An 11,961-nucleotide genomic window follows, 5' to 3' on the forward strand; every position below is an offset into this window, starting at 1 on the left:
TGCCGACATTTCGTGCGCCCCCAGTCACAACGGTCAAGCGTGCGTGGAACGAAAATGTCTGGAACCTCGTCGTCATTTTTTAGCTACTAGTATTTTTAATCTATGTCGGGATATCACCGCTGGGAACCACTGGGAGCGCCTTACACACGGTTGCGCCTCTATGGCAAGCAACTCTAGCGTTAATCGGCAAACACAAACACGATTAAAACTGGCACGGCGCGATGGTTACCTTAGTAGCGGTCGCTGCCAACTTTCACAAGTTTGATACCCCTACACCGCAAGCACAAGTCTGTACTCCGGCATACCGCTTCACTCGAACAACGAGCGAATCCTATCAGAAAGTAAACGCGGAGGCTGCACCGCCCTACATTATTGCTGCATCGTAAAACACATTTTGCACAAGTGTACACGGGCTCGTTCTATTTTTACGCCTCCCACGCGTGAAAATAGAACGAGCCCAATATTAGGAAACACCGTCCTTGTCGCTTGTTATGGCCGTTATTCTAAACTAGTCAATTTTATTACACGTGGTGCTGTAGTTATGCTCATGGAATATACAATATCACTAAATTCCATCACGTGTTTGCATGCCAGTGCTATGTGTTCCACAAGTATGCTCGTGTAACTATAAATAAAAAAAAATTCATGGTATCCACCTGCCGATTTAGTTTACACAAAATGTTAAGCGAAGGCACCCGACAATATGTTCCAAGTATCGCCGAAAAATAAAAACTTGAAAGCATGTTCAGTTGTGTCTCTTCAGTGCAAAATATCAGTTGATCGATACCACGTAAGACAGTGTTCATATATCGTACCAGGGAAGTGAAGCTGATAATCAGAATTTAAAATGCATCTCTTAGAAGTCTCAGCTCAGCAGCCAACAATATTTTAAACCTTTCTCAGGAAAGCTTTTAAGCGCAACGTCTGTCGTCATTTTGATGCGCACATAACGTTGTTTTCACAATGAAATTAAATAATTCTGAGCGATAAGAAAAGTATTTAAAGTAGTAGAACGTCTTCAAACACAATAAATTTAGTTATTTCTTCATAACATTTTTATTCAATCGAACGGTGCAGCTTCCGAAGCTTCAATCACGAGCTGGAGCCACCAGCCACTTCAATTGCGGTTCCTGTCATATACGAGCTCTCTGGCGAGCAGAGAAAAGCAACCACGTCAGCGACCTCACGAGGCTGAGCGAAGCGACCAAGGGGAATCAGGGACGAAATTTTCTGTCGCCGCTCTTTTGTAAAGAATTCTGAAACCCTCGGAACAGGACTGTGGATCATTCCAGGAAGCACTGCATTGCACCGAATTCCTTTGTCGGCGAGATCCAAGGCCACCGTTTTGGTAAGACCAACAATGCCGGCCTTGGAGGCGACGTAACCGTAGCGTCCTTTGAAGCCCGTCTTGGCGACCAGGCTGGAAATGTTGACCACTACCCCTTGAGTCACCTCTCCGGCCAGCATGTCTCGGGCAGCAGCTTGGGTCATCAGGAAGGTACCCTGGTTCATACGCAAATCATTTAAGAAACTATAGATTTGATGCCACTTCATAATGTATTAGTAATAAAGAGATAAAAAGAAACAAAAGGATACAAAATTTCCATCGACTTTTGCATCATAATCCCATAGAGTATGGAAACTAACCAGTATAAAATAAGCGTTCGCTCAAAGTTTGTCTAGACGAAATTACACTGTTGCTTCGGTAGTGAAAATCGTGTTGCTGAAGATGGGTCCCTATTGAATCGAGCGGGGAAAATCGGGGTCACGGGAGGCCATGGTAGAACATGATAGAACAACTTGAGACTAGGGCGACCACCCGTCCCGCGACTCGCAAGACTGTCCCGCATTGAGGGCTCGTGTCCCGGGTCCCGCAAAAAATAACCAAATCTTCAAAATGTCCCGCATTTCACACGGTCCTAAGATTCACTCCGCAAATCATGGTGCTGCCGAACAACGGGGCACGGAGAAGCGCGGAGATCGCTGGTAATCGTGTGATTCAAAATGATACGCCATTTTCTATCCGAGCATTGCGGGAAGTGGCTGTCGTTCTTGCAGGAAAACCGTCGCGCAGGCGCCGCTGTGCCTCTCCTCTTGGTAGCGAAATACTGTAAGAAAAATTTATCGCCAAAACTTTAAAGATAAAATATTCTAATTATCTGCAAATCACTGTGTCCATGCAAAAAAATTGCTGTATATTTTTTTTTTAGTGAAGCCATTCACAACGGTCAAAAAAGAACATGATGTTAAAAATTTGTGTAGGACCATGTTGATAAAAGTGATCGTTGACGGGAAACATTAAGCTGAAAAAAGATTTACTATATCTTATTTCCATTTGTTGCGTTGAGTTCTTTTACTGTTGATTTTTTATGTTTTCAACCCCGACGTATTTAATAAGATATTTGACATAAAACAATATACCACTGGGAGAGAATTTTGTTTGAGCTTAATTGCTGGAATAGAGCTTGCAGGTACATAGACAGCACAGGATAATAAATGTAATAACAGAGCGACGGTTCGTTGTGTGTGTGTAAATTTCCTCTACCGCCATCCCTCCCTCCCCCTGCCTTGTGTGTCCCGTATTTCGCTGGCAGAAGGGTGGTCACCGTACTTGAGATTCTGACGTCACGTGACGTCAGGTTAGCGGATAAATTTACGTGACGCACAGACACCTTGACGTGGCGATACGGTTTACGGACACGTGATACGATGGCGTAACTTCACGTGCCTTGTTTCGCTAAATTTAAAGAGTTACACAGTAGACACGGCAGACGACACGTGCTGTGTCGTCTGTTTAATCTCCTGTGTCCCTCTTTCGTTTTCGTAATTTAGCGAGGTAATTGACGTGGCGACATGACCACACGTTACCTGACGTAACGCGGAATGGTCACGTAATGTGACATCAGAATGTTAAGTCGTGCTGGCACGCTACGCCATGTTATCACAGGACGTCAATTTCGACGCTAAATTTACCAGGAAACGCACTAACGAACGACCGAACAGACGGCTGCACACGTTTTTGGAATAGGAAAGTCTATTAAAACGCATTCCATGCTTTTAGATAGCACTATGCTCAGTGGTAATAAAAAAAAATATTCCATGCTTTTTAAGAGCGCCATCCGTGGTGCCACTGCTGCTTAAACCTTTTTAGGGTTCTCTGCAACCTTTGGCATGATTATATACCACACAGTCAAAAAGCTGAGTTCACGTGCAGATGTTAAGAATCTAGATCCACAACCTCAGGTATTTAGCGTATTATTTTACGTTTATATAGCTTGTGCCAGCCTAAAATATATCTTTATATACGAGACCAAACCTTTGACATGAGTAATTGCACGATATGCTGAATGGAGGTAACTTCTTTGCAAATGAAATGTATATTTTTGCCTTCAGGGTTGTAACTGCTCGCCAAAACGAGCTTTCAATAAAAGCTTTTAGATTTCATATTCGAAAATAAATCTTACTGAAAACTTTGCAAGCACGTTAGCTATTAGTTCGGCTCCACCCAAAAGTAGAGAAACTAAAAATCGCGCAGTATGTTGCGAAATATTTAGCAAAACAGGTACGCTTGTGTCCCATTTTGGAATTTATTTATGTAGGTAGTCAGGATTAAGCGTACCGAGTGTAATTTCATAACATCAGTGGTTAAAATAAGCCGCATCACCTACTGAAGAAAGGACATGCTTCAAACGACAGGGAGAACCAATATGTTTCTTTTTTTGCTTTCTTTCGAAATGATATCTTTTATAACAAAGTTATTTACCCCAACGCTTTCAAAAGGGCAACGCGCTGTCCTTCACAAGAAATAGTCTCCCAACATACAGATACCGAGAATTCACAAGTATACATACATAGCGCACTCGATCTCTGAATTCGAGACGTGCAAGAAGTATTCGCGAATGCTATTCCTAAAACAATTAGTCTCTGGGTCGCCAAGAGCGTCGTACCTGAGTAAGCTAACGTAATAAAGTTGGTAACAAACTGTCCTTGCCTTTTTTCGTTAAGGAACTCTTTTTTTTTAATCTTCAGTGCAGTTTTCAGAACAGTCAAGCGTTTAAGCTTACCTTGAGGTTAACATCGACGACTCGATTAAAACTCTCCTCGCTTGTATCGAGAATGGTGGTGCCACTGCCAAAGATGGCGGCGCAGTTCACCAGAACGCTAACGGGGGAACCGTGTACTTGCTTCAGTGACGAAAATAGGTTTTGCACTGATGTTGAGTCAGCAATATCAACTTGCATTGCAACGTGTCTCTGACCGTCGCGCACAGCTGAAAATACATGGGTAAGTTACGGTATCAAACGAAACATGAAACAAGGAGAAGCCCATACGAACAACTTCAAACAAAACTTTATGTGACTTCACATTCCTTCAAATATTTAATTTTCTTATGACATTTCAGAATATAAGCATCCCAGAAAACTACCTGCTGCCACCTGTCTTTGCTCCCGACTGCTTTTTTCCTTTTTTTATTTTTTCAGGTAGCTCGGTGTGTATGCGGAACGCAAGTTCGTCTGCTTCTTTTGCAGGTGTTGGGGTGACATCAGAAAGCAGACCTCTGGTTGTCTCTGATTGAAGGATAGGGGTAGACGTCAAAGCAGGCTGCCTTGAGGCCTACACAATATTTCTATCAGAGCCAATAAACGTTAGGCGTTCTGACGTCACCAAAACCCCTGCAAAAGAAGCAGACGAACTTGCGTTCCGCATACAATCATTTGTTGCTCTCGACTATTGTACGATATATCATAAAAAAACAACAACAATCGTTTGTTTGAACTTGGAAGAGCCAATCACTGCAACCTGCAAAAGAAGTTTGATGACTGACGAAGCTGAAAGTATGTTTAGAGCAAGCAAGTAGTCTGCGCTGTGGCACCGAGTCACTTAATTCGTCACACACAGCGCCACATCAGATGCCATCTTTTTTTAGGTCTAAACATATTCACCTCGTCATTGGCGGACCTTTCTCCGTGAATTTCGTAATGTGTAAGTTTAGATTTATTCTTCTCCTTCCTTAAGCACAAAGTCTTTAACTTCATTTGGACATTATTCAAGCATCGCAATCTCAACCCAGCAAGTCAAATAGAAACACAAACCTGGAAGAGTGGTGAGCACGGCCTCAGCCTTCGCCAAATCGATGTCAGCGACGATCACATGAGCGCCTCTTTCTGCTAAGACATCGCAGATTGCCTTGCCGACATTTCCCCCGCCTCCGGTCACCACAGCCAAGCGTTCGCGTAAAGAACATCCCTGTGAGCTCGTTTCCATATTTTTGGGGGGTGCTTGAAATTTAATTTTGTGCACTGATGTCCTTTGTCGAAACCACTGGAAGCTTCTGACACCCGGTCACCGTTCTAGTTCAAGCAGCTCGAGCGTTAAATGACGGAAAATAGTGTTTGGGGTTGTCGCTAAGGGCGCTGCTGTATCGAAACAACTGCTGCTAATTTCAAACGAGCCAAGCGAAAATACTGGGCTCGTTCGATTCATATAAACGGCACCTGCATCCTCGTCCACTCGGTGTACATCCCCCGACTCGATTTAGGAGCGCAGTGTTTTTTTAACATTCGTAGAATGCGTCATTCTTCGTATTTCTGCACTGCAAAACAGCTTTTGCACAGGTGTAGGCTGGTGCAGATAAATATAGCGACCCGGATACTGGCAAACATAATTCTAGCATTTTATGGCGTCCTTCGAGAGGTTTTTAATGTCGTCGTACGTGAAATATCTTTGATATCTAAAACACGCCGAGAGGAACTGCATTCAGGTATGTCCATCTACCAAAAGCAAAATCTCGTCGGCGTGTTGGTGCAAATTTTCAGTCACCCATGCGATGCAAATATGACCGAACGAGATAAGTAGGTATTGTAAATGTGATATTTCGCTGGAAGCCATACTTAAGCCCATAGTTTCACCGCCCACACTCTTATTCATCGGTTAGCATGTACGACTATTTTAATTGGTATTCTTAGACGCAGGTTAGGGATGCGTTGCGGTTTGCAATCCGCAGCGATGTATTTGCCGATAGCGGCCAGGGGAAAGGAACTTCCCATGCTCAGTATTCCTCATAAACGAAAACAGGATGTAATGCACGAAGAAGAATAAGAAACTAAGTGACATAAAATAAAACAAGGTCAACGCTCTTAACGCCACAGCCGGTGTAAAGCACTAGAACTTACCCAGAATTTACCCAGAATGCACCGCGCGGTTACGCTGACGCCAAAAGCGACGGCGACGGCGACGGGGACGCCGCTCAAGCCGGGAACGGGCGCCTTAGGGCTCATTCACACTGGAAGCGGATCCGCGTTCGCAAAGCGGTTGCGAACGCGGTTGTATAAGGATTCAGTACAATTGCACGCGCACACGATGACATCAAATGCGCGTGCAATTGCACTGGATCTTTATACAACCGCTTTCGCAACCGCTTCGCGAACGCGGATCCGCTTCCAGTGTGAATGGGGGGTAAGAGCTGCGCTCTATAAAGTCGTTGCAGGGCCCCTTTTGGAGTAGTGCAACGATTTTAACATTGAAAAAATTTGCAGCTTGTATTTTGTATGCCGCTTATGTTGGCACACGTGAGAAAAAATGCGCAACCTTCCCCGAAAAAACACTATCCGTAATGTAATCGCAAAGGAAAAAAAACAACAACAACAATTATTTGCCGATTTAGAGCCGCGTGTGGCTGCTGTGGGAACTACGGTGGCACGTCACTGGGGTACTGCAGAACTTCCTGGGTTCGATCCCCACACCCTTCCATGCTTCTGACTGGATGAGCTTCGTACCAACGCGCGTTTGTGCAATTAGTACTTACATGCGGAAGTCAACAAAACCTGTCCCTTTTCCGCTGCTTCACTCGCCGGCAGCCCCGTGGCGGACCGTATTTTGAGTCAATCGCTCGTCGCGACTTTCCGCGATACTAAAGGTCTGCTTATACTCCGTCGTAACGTCGACGAGCACACGCGCCCGATCGCGTTGGCCGACGCTCGCTGCGAACGGGGGTCGGTACTCCGTTGTCATGCGCAATGGGACGTAGCGCAGCGTAGCCCAGCGCACCTCGGCGCAGCTCACGACGGACGAAAGCAGGCAGACGACGCTGGCTATCCCAAAAGCACTCGCGCGAGCGCCCCATTCGAGAATCCGGTTGTCGGGATCGTCGGGGCTAGTCGGGGTGTGCGAGATGCTAATTTCTGGGATGTGGACCTGCCGTTATTGCCGCGTGTCGTGTGCTGTTATCATGTCCCCGTCTTGGTGAGCGTATTTAACGTTCGCGAGGTCGACCGGGCGAGTGTGTGCGTGGGCGTGGGCTGCTCCGAGGATGCGCTACACCCCGAGTCTCGTTAGGCAAGACCTAACGAAACTCGAAAACACTCAGTGCGGAAACTCGCAAAGTGGAGTCCACCAAGACCGAGCTAAATACGATAACAGCGCTGCCCTTTGACGACGAGTTGAAACATAAAAGTGGCGTTATATGGCTACTGCAAGATGGCCCTGCGAGATGGCGCCACCGGCCATTCCGTGACTCGACGCAACCAGTAAGTGTGGCCGTGCAGTTCACGGAGTGACCGCTGCGGGAGAAATGGCAGCGTTGCTATCGCCATTAGCTCGGTTTGGAATAAGGATCGGCGCCGCTTTTTCAGAGCAGTCTCTATTTCAGTTTCCCAACTGAGTGGTTCTAGCAACGTTGGGCAAGACCTAACGAGCCGGTGGTGATAAAGTGCGGGGAAAAGCTGGAAGTTCGATGAAGCGCCAAAAGGTAGACTTAATTAGAATTAATGATGAACTAATCTGTGTGCTATATAGAATCATGTGCTAGTCGTATATACGGACCGGCAGCCGTTCCCGATCGAAACAGAGCCGTGAATGAACGGGAGCGGCGTACCCAGTGGAACCTCCGATATATTTAGCCGGCCGGAATTTTTCAACTAGGGTGTCTTAGTTTGTAAACGGCAGTAGCGTTGGTCGATGAAAATGAGAGTCAATCCTCTATGCCTTGTATGTTCTCTGCAAAGTGCGCTAAAGTTTTGAACGCGTACGCTGCGCAATTTATTCATCGTCCGCTCTTTTCGGTGTCAGTTTATTGAGTCAACGTGAAAGTCTGCTATGATAACACACTGAAAATCGGTTAGAATAAGGTCGCTGCGGAATATCGAGCGAATATTTCAACGAAGCATCCTGCAGAATCACCGGAATCTTCGAGTCACTTGGAACGACCCCGGCGAACCTGCCAAGAGACTGTGCGGAGGGCAAGTTCGTCTGCTTCTTGCGCAGCGGTTGCACTGAGGTCAGAACAACGCCGAACTCTGATTGGCTCCGATCGGAAGGATAGTGGGTAGACCTGAAGGCAGCAAGCATTGAGGTCTACCCACTGTCCCTCTATCAGAACCAATCAGAGCTCGGCGTTATGACGTCAGTGCAACCGCTGCGCATGAAGTAGACGAATTTGTGCTCCGCATAGCTTCGACCCCCGCGACATCGTGATTTTTTTTTTTTTGATCTTCCGTCTACTATAGTTTGACGTTTTGGAGAAAATAAATGGTTTGCACTCGTTATCCCCATAATTTGCTTGTTTTCGAACTGCTAACACCACTGTCCCGAATCGCTGTTTTGAAGCTTAACTATATGACATGGACGAAACACAGTGTCCGCAGAGCTCTGACCGACCGATTGCATGATTGAAGGATTGGTACCGACCAGGGAGCGAAAATACAGTGTTGATACGACGCCGTTGCCACGGCGACGCGCATGCGCAAAGTGGGGAAGTTCCTCGGGCGCGCTGGACCGCGCTGGACCCTAAACATGGTCGCTCGGGCGCCTCTCTGTGCGGCGTGACGTAGCGCAGTGGCCGACGAACGTCGATCTGCGCTGGCGGGCGTTGCGTACGTCTACGTTGGAGTAAACACAGCCCTTAATCCTTGAAAAGTCGACAATCGCGGAAGACGCGGCTGGAGTCTTTGAAAAGCGAACCCAACGGGCAGCTAGGTTGTCCCCAGAGACGACACTCGAGCGACGGCGTGAGAGTTGAGGGGCACTTTGACTTTCGATTTGTCTCATCTTTAAAATAAAGACTTGCGCGCGCAGAAAAATTTGGTTTTCTGTTCTGCGTTCTATAATTGACCCCGATTAATTCCCGAAGTTTATTGGCCAAAGTTGGAAAAAAGTGTCACGGCGCGATGGTTACCATAGCAACGATCGCTGCCAGGTTTCAAAAATTCGACTCATCTACACCGCCTGCACCAGAATGAACGAAAACCTAGCGCAGCCTCATTTGAAAGCATATGCGGAGGAACCGCTCTACGTTTTTGCTGCATCGTAAAACAGTCTTTGCAGAGGTGTAAACGGGTGCATGAAAATAGAACGACCGCAATACAAGCAAACACCGAGTTTGTTATGGCCGCGTTTCCAAGCTAGTTGATAATATTATACGTGGCGCAGGCATGCTCATGGTATCTGCGATACACTCTTAAAAAAAAAGGAGTAGTACTTCGTCCTTTTTGGGGACTAAATCGATGTCACTGAGAGTGATCCCCCAAAAACGGCAAAACCCCGGTTTAGTCCCTCCCTTTTCTTTTAGTCCCTTTTCATGGATCCCTTCTGGTCAAAGTTTTGAACCGTTAAGAGGAGTGCTTTTGATCCCTACAGCAGGGCATCAGGGACTAAGCTTAACTCTTCAGGGGATTAATTATGGTCCCTTGAGCGCCGTCGTGTTTATAATTGGGGGAGTAACTTTGATCCCTTTGGGGATCAACAGTGGTGATTGGGGGACTAACTTTTTTTTTATTGGGGACTAAAGTTCGTCCCTTTGGGGATTAATTTTGCCACTTAAAGGGATGATATTTATAGTGACGGGGGAGTAACTTTCGTCCCTTTGGGGATTAATTTTGCCACTTAAAGGGATGATATTTATAGTGACGGGGGAGCAACTTTCGTCCCTTTGAGGATCAATTTTGACCCTTTTAGGGATTAATTTTATAGTATTGAGAGGGTAATTTTCGTCCTTTTGTGAACGAATTTTGACACTTTTAGAGCCGAAATTACTAGTAATGAGACCCTTTAGCTGTGAATAGGAGTGAAAGGTTTGCGGCATTGAACAGCTTCCTATTCAGAAAAGGCAGATTGTGCAACTTGTTTGAAAAGGTATATCTTCTGAAAAGTTGCACAAAGTGTCTTTTCAGAGCAGGGAGGTATTCAATACCTCAGACCTTTCATTCCCATTCACAGCTAAATGTTGCAGTACATATGAAATGTCGCACACCTTTATTTGGAAAAAGCAAGTCTTTGTTGTGAAAGAAGCTGCGAAGACTGGATATGCGGACAACATTCGTAGAACTTTGAGGCAGGTTTTTTTACAGCTAACATCACCATTTTACGAAACATGGCACCAGCTATCTGTAGAAAAAAAAAGTAGCACTTTCATTGTGGAAATATATTTATTCTAGAACTACACAACACTGTAAATGAAAACAATTGCACATCACAAGAAAGTATACAAGAAAATACTGCCATCTTGGCACTGAAGAACTTGCCGAAATTTTACATGACTAGCATATATATAGGAATCTACAATGGTTCTTAGTGCTGCTGAACGAGCCCGAAAAATTGGTGCCTGCACATTAAAAGTTAAAGCATTCACTGAATGTGCATGTTACCTGTTGAAATTGTAAGGAACTTCGCCTCCTTCCTGTGAAAAATTAGACGAACTTGCCAGGGCCTACGGTGGACATGCTTGCAGCGTTAGCAATGCTTGTAAACTGCGACGTCATTTTGTTCTAAGCAAGGGAAGCAGAAGGCGATCTCATCTGCTCGTTGTGCCTACCGGGAGTTACAACCATCGCCAACTCTATCATCTGCAGACATGACTGCTATTGACACTGGCCAGTTTGTTGGTCTTATTTTTCATCTGAAGGGAGCTAAGCTTTGAAATTACTGCAGGAAAAATTCACATTTGGTGAAATCTTAATTGAGCTTTCTACATGCAGGATCTGATTGTTCTGGCTCGTTTCACAGCACTAAAACATATTGTAGACACCCTAATATCCAATCAAAAATAAGAAAAACTTGTAGAGAAAAAAAAAGCTAACAAGAGACAACTCTTTTTAATGTCGCTTGTTCCCTTTTTAATGAAAATGACTATAAAAAATCAAACACCTTAGTAAAAGAGCTCCCAATCATAAAATGTGAGGCAGTAAATTACTAGCATATTTATAAATTTAAAAAAAGAAAAAAACTGGGAAAGGTTTTTGGCCTGTAGGAACATATCTGCTCAAGAAATTACTAGTATATAAGATGACTCAAGTCCCCAGGCTCGACCTAAAATGGACCGTAAAAATTGACGCCTGTACGTAGCGATCTAAATTTTTCGTCATAGGTGTATTTCACAGGTCGTTTTTTTGAATTACAAAGCGCAGCTCTTTTTCTGTAAATAATAGGGCGAATAAAATTGCCACGGTCTACGACGTGAAGGCGACGATTTTTACGGTCCATTTTTGATCGAGCCCGGTGACTTGGGTCACCCTATATTTATAAAAAAAAAAAAAAAAAAAAAAAAAACAGAAGAAAAAATTTGCCATGGGTTTTAGACCTTCAGGAATGCATGTGCTCAAGAAAGTAAAAATAATGTTCACTTAAATGCGAATGCATTCCTTCAATGCATTACACAAGCCCAAAACAACATTCTTTTAACAACAGGTGTGGAAAAAAACTTTTTTTTTTAAATTTAGGATGGTCAACAGCCTTGTGTCCATGCAGCCCAGCTTTGAATGTTTGAGACCTACAAGTCTCTCTAAACAAACAAATGTGCAAAAATATTTAACGAAGTACTGAAGGTCGAAAACCCATGCCAGGCAGAAACTAAGTGCCACAGCTTCCAGAGGGTCCTCTGTCTCATAAGCCAGATTTACAAAAAGCACACTGCGGCGCTCTGTTGGGGTCCTGGGACACACTTCGATGGAATAGACTGCGGGGAACGTC

General features: G+C 44.9%; 1 protein-coding gene across 1 annotated transcript; it reads right to left on the reverse strand.

Annotated features, from left to right (window-relative positions):
* Positions 1-1,117: 1,117 nt before the first annotated feature.
* Positions 1,118-5,265, reverse strand: LOC8033052 ((3R)-3-hydroxyacyl-CoA dehydrogenase). Its single transcript, XM_029985297.2, is given in 4 exon segments — positions 1,118-1,185; positions 1,188-1,503; positions 4,065-4,270; positions 5,094-5,265. Coding segments are annotated over 4 exon segments (762 nt in total).
* Positions 5,266-11,961: the final 6,696 nt, after the last annotated feature.

Source organism: Ixodes scapularis, unplaced genomic scaffold (assembly GCF_016920785.2).
Source record: "Ixodes scapularis isolate PalLabHiFi unplaced genomic scaffold, ASM1692078v2 PGA_scaffold5__190_contigs__length_132052651, whole genome shotgun sequence".
Taxonomy (NCBI): Eukaryota; Metazoa; Arthropoda; class Arachnida; order Ixodida; family Ixodidae; genus Ixodes; species Ixodes scapularis.